At 41.9% G+C, this 11,457-nt stretch overlaps 1 protein-coding gene across 1 annotated transcript; it reads left to right on the top strand.

Moving 5' to 3' along the window:
• The first annotated feature begins 986 nt into the window (after positions 1 to 986).
• On the top strand, positions 987 to 11,205 carry CUNH3orf49 (chromosome unknown C3orf49 homolog). The gene is made up of 6 exons (XM_036267440.1): positions 987 to 1,111; positions 4,454 to 4,747; positions 6,166 to 6,191; positions 7,375 to 7,499; positions 10,437 to 10,550; positions 11,008 to 11,205. The coding sequence occupies exons 1-6, from the start codon at positions 987 to 989 to the stop codon at positions 11,203 to 11,205; spliced, it is 882 nt and encodes a 293-aa protein (XP_036123333.1).
• Positions 11,206 to 11,457: the final 252 nt, after the last annotated feature.

Below are 11,457 nucleotides of genomic sequence, written 5' to 3'. Positions count from 1 at the left end.
TACTCAAAGTGTGGCATGTGGATCAGCATCATCAGCATCACTTGGGAGCTTGTTAGAAATGCAAATTCTTGAATTTCACCCCAGACCTACTGTATTTAAATCTGTATTTTAATAAGACCCCAAGTAACTCATGCGCACATGAAAGTTTAAGAAGCACAGTCCAGATTACTGATGAGTAGAAACACAGAAAGCAGAGCAATTTTTGTCTCTCTCAAGAATTGTCTACAGTTTTCCTTCTTAGCATCCAATTATCTTGGACTGAAAAACTCAAGAACCCAGCGTGATGAAAATAAATCCTTGTGTCTGCTGCCATCTTGTGGTGAGAAGTTTCAACCCAGCCAGAATTTGCTCTTTTCCAAGAAATAAATGGGCAAATGTTAGAAGGGAGGGATGGACCAGGTACTCAACATTTTAGCCATGTACTTTGAGAGAACGCTACAAAACTCCAAGATACAATAAAATAATCCTTGGGGTGTACTGTGAGAAGGCTAGATAACAACTGGCCGTTTCCATGTGTCCCTGGGACAGAGTATCATCAGCTCTAGTTGGATTTAATGGATCATTGGTGTTGCTGCTTTGGTTCTTTCCTCTTTGGAATTCAGCATGCACAGCTCAGTGTGATAATCAACTGGTGTGTGATTATTTTATTACCAATACAAGCAGTGGCGCTTAGGTAATCAGGTCAGCTTTTCTGCATTTGCCTTGCCCTGGAAGCTCCAAGGCATATTCCACAAAGTGAAAAGGAATTTCCCACTGCTTCGCCAAATGCATCATTGGGGCCTCTGTGAGGTGGTAGACAAGGCCAGTCCCACAAATGATGTCTCTTAACACCTGGAAGGGAATAAAAAAGAGATTTCAAAAATCTCCTACATACTTTATCCCAAACCGCCCTGAAGTTAAAAGTGCCTCAGTCACTGGCTACTTTCGTTTTGAAGTTTGTGAGCTCAAGAAACTCCAAACAGCGACTGCAGCTGGTGTTGACAGCGATGGACGGCGCTCAGCTCCGTCCCGCTGAGCCCTTTAAGTTTGGTGATGGAAGAGTTGGCCAGTACGGAAGGTTTCAGCAAGCTGGGAGGAAGACCGGCTCATTCAAAAGGAAGGGGATTGAAAGGTAGGAAACTAGGACTCACTTTCTTTTTCATGAAGTGAGAGTCTTTGGATTTTGCATGAAACGATATCCACTGTGGCATTAGAAAAAGGTAGCATCTCTTTTTAAGCCTTGCATTTGGAAATGAAGGCTCTGTGTGGCTTGGAAGGGGAAGCCTCATTTTGTGATCGGAAGAGTCTTCATTGTTGTGGAGAAAAGCTTTCTTTTGGCCCGAATTTGAGTTTTAATGTGGCATCTGACACCAAAGCAAGCACTGATAGTAATTTCAGCCTCGGCATTTTAAATATCACAATCCCATGCAGGTACTATTATTTTGACATGTCAGTAGTGCACTCAAGACGAGTCCATGGCCGGTGCTTCTGCCCCTTTGCCGCCCATTCTGGTGCTGGAATAGGTACCGACTGCATCTCCCCTATACTCTTTAGCGTAACCCGAAAACGGTCTCACACCTGATATTTTTTGCCAATGGCAAAGCCATAAACATAGGCATAAAATATTCCAAACATCATGCAGTTTAATTTGGACAGTCAGTTAGATGATTTTTTCCCCCATTTCCTTTTGGCTTCTTTCTTACCAGGGTCGTTAGCAATAACTCTGACATGTAGAAAGGAGGTGTTTTCCTGAGGCCGGAAGCATCGAAGAGTGAACTTTTGAACTTTCACGGACAAAATAAAGTTTTGCAGAGATTTCCACTTTTAAGAAGAAATAGGGGTTGAAGCAATACAACTGAATAAATTTACTACGAACCAAAAAAGTAAAAACTTAAGAAGGGTAGTATTCTTCTCCTAACAGAAATTATAGCAATCCTATTCGTAAGCTCGGAAGCAAATCGCCTTTGTTAATTGTTGTGCATCGGCTGGAGTGGGGGTGAGCGGGATAGGAGTGGGAGACACATTTAGAGATGCAGAGACTGCTCAGAGCTGGGCTTTTCACCTGAGGGGTTCACATGTGGCCTTCAGGGTTCCTGGACCTCCTAAAATGTATTTTCTTTGGGGTGTGTGTGTGTGTGTGTGTGTTTATGGTAGTAGAAAAAGAAGGCTTTATTAAAAGATTTCTCAGAGGTGTCTATGGGAGATTAATCCCAGCCCATGAATGACCTTTGGGCGAATTAGAACATACAGCACCCCCTAGAAGCTGTGTGCTAACTGGCAGAACCCCACTAACCCCGGAGGCGTCCCTCCTTGCCTTTTACATTTTCCCACACAGATCTGATCCACATGGTACTATCATTTCCTGAATGTTTTATTAGGTTCCAAGCACATATGTTATTTCCATTTATTTGCACATTTCTGAGAACAGTACCCCAATTTTCAAATGAGAAAACCGAAGCTTACAGAGTTAAATCACATGCCCAAGATCACACAGCTGGGAAGACCATCCAGCTCCCGCACCTGGGCTCTTACAGACATGCTTCCAGCTAGAAGGACAGAGAAGCTGAACATTTAGGTCCAGTTTTGAAGTGTTTCCCTGGAGTATGGTATATGTGTTACTGGTGGTACATAAGATATTTTAGGTAGTATATGAAGAACACTTTTTAATGGTTATAAATTTATTTACATCTATGTTAGAAATATGTATTACAAGTATTATAGGTATAACATGATATAATATAACATAATATAAAACCTGGGATTTCACCCAAAGAAATGAAGTTTTATATTCACACAAAAACCTATACACAAATGTTTACAGCAGCCTGATCGATAATAGCCCCAACTGGAAACAACCCAGATGTCTTCCAGTGATTGAACAATTAAACGAAGCGTGGTTGCATCGTGGAATGTTACTCCGCAATAAAAAGGAGCAAATTATCGACATACACAACAATGTGAATGAATCTCCAAGAAAATGTGCTGAGCAAAAAAGTAAACCCCAAAGGGTTATATACTGTACGATTCCCTTTACGTAACATTCTCAAAGACATACATTATACACATGAAGGACAACTTAGTGGTGCCCGGGGTTCAGGAAAATGTGAGGTGAGGTGACAAGTGGGTGTGGCTATAAAACAACAAGGATCCTGGTTGTGATAAACACATTCTTGACAGAATCAATGTCAATATCCTGGCTGTGATAATGTGTTACAGTTTTTTTGTTTTGTTTTGTTTTTTATCCTCACCCGAGGACATTTTTCCATTTTTTTGTTCAGGTAGAGTGGGAGGGAGAGAGGGGAACAGATATAGAGAGAGAAACATCGATATGAAAGGAACACATCGAGTGGCTGCCACCCACACAACCGACCAGGGCCAGGGACAAACTGCAACCAAGGTACGCACCCCCCCGCCCCGGGAACCGAACCTGGGTCTCTCAGGACCGCAGGCCGATGCTCTAATCGCTGAGCCAAACCGGCCAGGGCTAATGTGTTACAGTTTTGCAAGAGGTTACCATTGGGGGAAACTGGGTGAAGAGCAAACAGAGAATTTTTTAATGGGCTTAAATATTATTTCTTATAACTGCATGTGACACTGTAGTTATCTCAAAATAAAATGTTAGTTTTTTTAAACCCTAGGATTTTATGGACATTATTGCTTTACATGAGACTAACAAAAAACTGTGAATTGAGGAAGAATATTCAGTAAAAACTGGTGTCACAGAGTGGGTGATGTTTACTCTCGCATAGAGGATAACCACACAGACCTTGGATCAGAATGTCTGGGCATAAGTTATTTAATCTTCCCAAGCTTTCATATGCCTTTTGTAAAGGGTAGATGGCCATATGAGGGTTAAATTATGTAATACACATGAAAAAAAGCAGAGTATTAACACATAGAAAGCTATTAAGAAATGTTATCTATCTTTATAGATGCCAAAATGATTAAGATGGTATACGGTTATTTGGAATTTTGGAACTATGTGTTTAGAATTATTCTCTCTAAATGAATGTTCTATGTAAATGCAGCATTTATGGGACCTTGGGGACTATATTCTTTATTGACTCCCCTAACAGACTCTCCTCTCTCACCACCATAACCTTAGAAGCACCAACTCCAGCAAAAACTGTCTCAAACCATCACTGAAATGATTGCCAATTTGTCAATATGAGGTAATATATTCTAACAGTCACAGCCCAGAACTAAAATCTGCACATGTGCTTAGTTATATGTGCTCAGGTTAACTAAGTTAACCTCTCTCTGTCTCAGTCTACTGTCACCTGCCTGCTCTGAGGTTCGGCGAGATGGTGACCAGAACGAGAAGACATCAAGTGGTTGCTTTGGCTTTATTTTTCTGTGATTTGATTCTTGGAGTTGTATAAGTTGTTCATATTTGCCACTTAGATTGTAATGATTTCAATGATGTTTTTAACTTTTCAATTCCCTTAATTCAAATAGTTCTTACTTTGATTAGATGGCACAGAGCTGTGTCCCCCAACTTGGTGAAACAAAATGTATTGGTCCCCAAAGAGGAGCCTTTGAGTGGGAGCGACATGGAATTCCATGAAAGCCAGCAAAGTCGGAAAAAAAAAGTGACGCATAAAATGAAGACTTTTGTCGGGAGGATGTTGTCATACAAGTCCAGACGCAAGCCAGCAAGTGTCAGTGGAGAGGGCACCAGCAGCCATCGGCGAGCCCTGCGTTCGGAGCCGCGGAGCCCTCCTGCTGGAAGAGTCGAGGGGCCCCCGTCACCCGGGCCGTCCACCACGCCGAGAACCAGAAAGCACGCTCGGAACGGTAATCGCGGGCAGTACATGGTCACCTGTCCAGGCCAGGAGGAGTCATGAAATTAGGGTGGATTTTCCTTTTTTTTTTTTTTCAATCCTCACCTGGGGATATTTTTCAGATAGAAAGAGAGAGAGAGAGAGAGAAACATCGATGTGAGAGTCACACAGATCGGCTGCCTCCTGCAGGACCCCAACCAGGGCTGGAATTGAACCTGCAACCAAGGTATGTGCCCTTGATCAGGAATGGAACCCGTGACTCTTTAGTCCATGGGCCAACGCTCTAACCGCTGAGCCATACCGGCCAGGGCAAGGATGGATTGTCTTGCTACCTGAAGTATGACATCTCCTGAGGGCTTGTCTGAAATGCAGAATCCCAGGCCCCACCCAGGTCTCCTGAGTCAGTATCTGCATTTTAGAAAGATCGCCGGGTAATTCACATGTACATACAATTTGAAAAGCTCTGATTTAGATTGCCTTCAAGACACTCCTAGTCCAACTGATCAGTAGTTTCATCCGCTCACAGCCCCTTTGTATTTAAACATGCATGCACTTGCAGGCATTATATTAGGAAATCAAAGTCAAATGGGGGTTTTGGTTTTGTTTCTAGAGAAAGTAGCGATGCAGTCTTTCAAATGGCTAATTCCAACAGTGGAGGGTGTGGGGAAAATTCTGTGAATAAAATTTATGATTGGTAACTCATAAAGAACATCTTATTTTATTGTATCCACTTCCCGTGTACTTTGTGGAAGAATAGACATTTGAAAAAAAAAACATTGTCCTCCTCACCCCGCCCGTTAATCCAAACCTGAGTATATTCTTCCACTGATACTTTTTTTTAGCTAGAGTACAAGGGAGGGAGGGGGAGAGAGAGAGAAACATCAATGTAGGAGAAAGACATATCAAACATGCTACCCAGGTTTGTGCCCTTGACTGGGAATCAAACCCACGGTCCTTTGGTCCACAGGCCAGTGCTCTAACCGCTAAGCCAAACTGGCCAGGGCAACACTGTCTTTTTCGCAAGGTAGTAATGCTGTTTTAGGGGGTCCTATGAGTGATACTTAACAATACCACTAATATTAGCATTCACCTTTGTAGATTTTAAAAATTAATAGACTATTTTTTAGAGCAATTTTAGGTTTACTGGAAAAATTGAGCAGAAAATACAGAGTTAGTTCCCATACACCCCCTCTCCTCATCCCACCCTCCCAATTAATGAGCCAATATTGACTTATTGTTAACTAAAGTCCATAGTTTGCATTAGGGTTCACTCTATGCCCTGACCAGTTCTCTGGGCACAGGGCACTATGAAAACCCATCGTGCATGCTACTTTAGGGAAGGGCCCTCCAGAAAGGCCTCCCTGAGGAAGGGGCAGCTCAATGATCTGAAGGCCACCTGGAGTAAAATGAGGAAAGAAGAGGAGAACGGTGTCCTAGGGGGAGGAAGAGCACGTTCAGTCCCAATATCAAGAGAGCACCAGGCATAATTAAGAAATGAAAGGAGTCCAGCCAGGATTGAGGTAGCAAGTGTGTTACAGCCCTGTTAAGAATTGTCTATATCTAAGGATGATAAGAACCATCAAATACTTGCAAACTGGGGATTTATGTAATCTGATTTGCATTTTGAAAAGAGAGCTCGGGCTGCAGAGTGGAGACTGGTTGGAGAAGGGCAAGAGCAAATGCAGGAGGAACAGTGAACAGACTTACATTCCTTCAGGCAAGGGATGCACAAGTGTGGGCTGGTCACAGCAGTGGGGTTGAGACAGCTGGACAGCGGAGCTTGGGGGAGAGGGAAGAGCCCCCAGGGGCGGAGATTAGGAGCATGGCTCCCAGAGAGGACCTTCCTTATTCGCAGCCCTGCAGAACAAGACGACGTTAGGTGCGGTGCACAGTAACAACACCGAGACAGAGCAAACTGCAAACGCTTTAACTGCATCAAGCAAAATTCTCATTTCCTGCCTTTTCCTTTTTTAAACAGAAAGTAGAGTAACCTCAAGTTTAGTGCTTTCTGTAGCCAATAATACGGTTTTGTTTTTACCATATTGATTTTAATGCCTATTTATGATAGTGGTTTTCAATTTATGGTAGTGTCTTAAATTTTTCTTTACAGATACATTTATTGTGTTAAGAATTGAAATGATATAAAGGAAAATATTAACGAATTCACGTGGTTCCTGGATTATGGGGAAACTGTCAGGATGGCAGGTGCATGCCTGAGCCTTGAGCCACATCGCTGAAGAATAAATTCAAACTTGCTTTAATCAACAACAAATATTCAAGGGATCGTCTTACACATTAGAAGTTACTTTTCTAATTTCACAATAGTTAAAGGGAAAAGCAACAGAGGGCAAACTGGTCTTGAAGACAGAGAGGGGACCAACCACCTTGTCAAGACTGGTCGGTGACCATGGAGATCACCAGCCCAAGCAAAGGCCCGTATGCAAGAGAAGGTGTGAGACACGGAAAAGCAAATGCAGGTTGACTTTTTAACCCCAAGGAAAAAAGCTACTGAGGCAGCATGGGGTGCCATCTTTTCAGAATACTTTCTATTAGGAAGAATGTGATTCTGACTGTGATCATTACAGATTCTTTTTTCCCCCTTCATTCTAAGCGACGATACAACTTGATGTTGTAGAAGCAGAGACAGAGGAGATAACCCGAGGAAACACGCTCCTGCAGGCGAGGAGGACCACCCAGCGGTTATCTGTGACGTCCCTCCCTCCAGCCCTGCAGAAGGTAAAAGGCTGAAACAAACTGCCCCTGCGGACTGACGTATAGTTCACGTTTAGGATGTTGTAAACGCCAGGTTCTCTCCTGCCACAAGTCCCTCACAAGACAGCCATTCCATCTCCTGCTTGTGTCTCCACTCCAGGAATTTAGGGCCCAGAAAACAGACTAATCAGGTCTGATGCCTCCATCTCTGAGCTCAAAGTGTTCAGCTTCTACTACAATCTGGAGTTTAGAGCTTTCTGTTGGCTTTTCACCTGTTAGTATGCTAGCATCTGGCCTACCGTGCGTGCTGTGTGGTGAGCAATTCACGAGACCAACACTGCCCAGCGGACCGTTTTTCGAGGATGCCAGTGTATATCGGTCCTCTTAGCCATGTGTGGCTTTCGAGACTTTGAAAATGTGGCCAGTGTGACTGAGGAATGGAATTTTTGATTTTATTTCATTTTACTTGCAATTAAAAAAAGAGCCACGTGTATAGGAAGCATAGACAGTACAGCCCTGGACCATCCAGGACTCTCAATTCAAAGCTTGTATTTATCTATAGGTATGTAAATTTGAGCCTAAATTGCTCAGATTATTTTTTTAAATAGCCTGAACTATTATTGTTTTAAATATAACAAACATTTACGCCAGGTAATGTTCCAGGCCCTGTTCCTAGTGCTTTAAAAATATCAACATATCAGATAATTCTTCCAACAGCCTGATAAGATATGGCCCTGTTATCCTTATTTTAGAGATGGCACAAAGGTTAGATGGGTTCTCTAATTTGCCCAGAGAAGTGGCAGAGTCAAGCTTTAAACCCAGGGAGACCTGGCTCTAGAGTCCTTAGTCTTAATTACTATGCTAAGTACTAACTGTACCATCTAATATGGCAGCCAATAGCTACATGTGACTATTTTAAGTTAATTAAAATTAAATTAAAAGTTCAGTTCTTTCATTGCTTAGCTACATTTCAAGTACTCAATAACCACATGTGGTTGGTGGCTATTGTATAGACCAGCACAGATGAAGAACATCTTCATTTTCACAGAAAGTTCTATTAAAAGCACTGCTCTAAGGCATCAGTCAGAGTGCACCAATGTTAGCTTTGAATCTTGCCTCTTTTGTGTGAGGTTCACATTTATTTTTATTCCTATTATGTGATGACCAATTCCTCGTTCTAGGGCTACAAAGGTGATCCCAAGGACAGGGTCCTGTTTTGTGGGGTTTATAGTTTAATGGAAGAGATAGACATTAAACCGTGGCACTGCAGCGTAGTGGGGTAAGGATAATCATTTGAATAAATTGTGCTGGGACAAGTGGATATGGAGAAAAAGATGAAATTTGATCCCTGTCTCACACCATATACACAGCTTAGTTCCTGCTGGGTTACAGGCAAATAAGGAAAAGGTAAATCCTTAAAACTTTTTAAGGACACTAAGAATATCTTCATGATTTCAGTATAGAGAAAGACTCATTAGAACACATCATTGACCATAAAAGAAAAGATGGAGCCCCCTGGCACGAGAGGTCACCAGTGTGATTCCTGTCAGGGCACATGCCCGAGTTGCAGGCTCAACCCCCAGTCGGGGGCGTGCAAGGGACAGCCAATAGATTAGAAAAAGAAAGAAAGAAAGAAAAGATGGATAATTTGGCTATATGAAAACGAAGAACTACTTGGCCATCAAAAACATTAAATCCAGTGTTCTCTACTGGTTATAAAAGGGTTTTGTTTAGCTCTCAGAATGGACATGGACAACAAAGCTGGGGACAGGGCGGGGAGGGGGGAATCAGTGGGGGAAAAAGGAGAAATATCTGTAACAAAAATAAATTAGTTAAAAAAAAAAAAGAATGTTCTCACAAATATATTTAAATTAACTGCCCACATTTAAAAATTACAATATTTCAAATAAAACTCTGGACTTGCAGCTGTGTTTTGAAACACAGGAAGATTTGGAAGTAGTAGGCCGCCAACTCCTCATGGCAACAGCAGGAGCCAGGCAGAGGCTGCCCCTTGGCTTGATGCACTTCTTTCCAGTTCACACCAGCCCCAACTGGCTCTGTTTTACAAAAACTGCCTGGCTCTTCTAGGCACCTGACTTTATATTAGTAGTATTCAACAGTAGGAAAAAGGACTGAATGTTATGTGAGAGAGAAGGAGTGCAGCTACACAGGGGTTGGGTAAGGTTCTGCAGGTGACTGACATCTGAGCCTGGGCAAGCTGGCAGGCAGGGTGGTTGCTCAGCACACTCACTTGTAAACTCCCTCATCAGGCAAAGGCGTAGGATCCAGATGTGCTCTCCCAACCTACTGTATGTAGGTCTCACAATAGCCCTAATGCTATTTATTAAGCAGAAGGGGAAGAAAAGTAAACCTAGTAAGACCGAAAAGGGCATATTAGCCAGGAGCCATGACCTAGAAATGATTTCTAATAGCAACACTATTAGAACAGGTACTTGTAATCAGCACACCAGGGATGAGAAGGAAAGTATCAGGCATGTGGCGAAAAGAACCCAGAGCTTTCTTTTTATGTTTGGATACATGTCTGCCATAAAAATAAGGAAACCTACAGAAAAGAAGACCAAATTAACAACTGGATCCAGTGGTAATGAGCTTTCTGGGGCACTGGTCCCAGCAGCTCCACACTCTGTGCGTGGCAGCTGCACAGGCAATTTCTTCTTCCGCTTACGAATGACCTGCTTTTTCCCTGACACTGTGTATTCTTTCAAAACCAGACAATCTCATTTCTCTGCACCCTACAGATCTCTTCAAAGAGAGCTCTGGGCACAAAGGAGATACATGGGGCGTGGAGAATAATATGAATACGGTAACCAACTCAACACTGCTATGTAGCAAATGTTCAGTTTATAAATGAATACCATGGGTGAGAATTCCTTTTGAAACACTGTCAAAAAATAATGCTGGTACTTCCTAATCTGATGTGTTTTTGCATTTTTATGATAGGTTCCATATTCCTCAAAAAAGAGACTACACTTTCCAGCACTTAAAAAGAAGAAACATGGCATTGAAAACATCCTCCAAAAATCAGATTTGACAGTAGGAAAGCTTCAAATGCAGGTAGTGGACAAAGGCTTTTACTTTTGTGTTTCAGAAGCCTTAAAAGGCCAGGTTTAACTGAATGCACAGCCCTGCTGGACAGCACGAATGTGGGACGAAATTAATGACTGCCATTAAGACACAATGTTAGTGGGGGGCATTTGAAAGTGGCTAAAGGATTGGTAAGGGCCCCTTGGGTGATGTCGTGTGCCTAATAAATACTAAATGAATTCAATTAAAATACAGGCATGCACATAAGCTTCTTTGGAGAAGGAATGAGATGATCTTAACCACTGGGTGGTAAATGTATGTTTTCAAGCTGTTTGCTGTGGCTTGAATTAGAATAATGCTTTGGGATTTGCAAAATATCCACCAATTTCTGAACTTATCTCTCAGGGAAAAAAATAAAAAACATCCCTTAGGTTTTGACAAGGTTTTCTAACACGTGGCTTCATTTCTTTGTATCTATCTGTCATAGGTGGATGACCTCATAGAAACAGTGACTGATAAGTCCATGAAGTTACTAGCCCAAAGACATGCTGAGCTTCAACAGTGTGAGTTTCTAGGGGATGAAATTCTTCAGTCTTCTAAGCAGTTTCAGAGGATTTCCAAGAGAACCATGAGGAAGTATAAACTGAAAAATGTGTGTTTCCCATGTACCTGCTGCTGCTTCTGATTTTGTTCCTGATTGCATAAAAGTTATCTTCATAGGGATTCTTACTTTTTGGCACATAATCCTGAATAAATCTCTCTAGTGAATTAATCAATGGGGGAGGGGGCATATTTTTTTTTAGAATATTCTGCCCAACAGTCCTTAAAAAATACTTTTTTAAAAATTGATTTTTAATTCTGAATCAATATAAGCAAACTTTTGCTTTACAATTCATACTAATAATGGAAAACAGAAACATTTATTATGGCATAACAA

This window comes from Molossus molossus, unplaced genomic scaffold, assembly GCF_014108415.1.
Source record: "Molossus molossus isolate mMolMol1 unplaced genomic scaffold, mMolMol1.p scaffold_m16_p_18, whole genome shotgun sequence".
Classification (NCBI taxonomy): Eukaryota; Metazoa; Chordata; class Mammalia; order Chiroptera; family Molossidae; genus Molossus; species Molossus molossus.
Note: the sequence above shows the minus strand (reverse complement) of the source record. Positions and strands in the feature narration are given on the sequence as shown.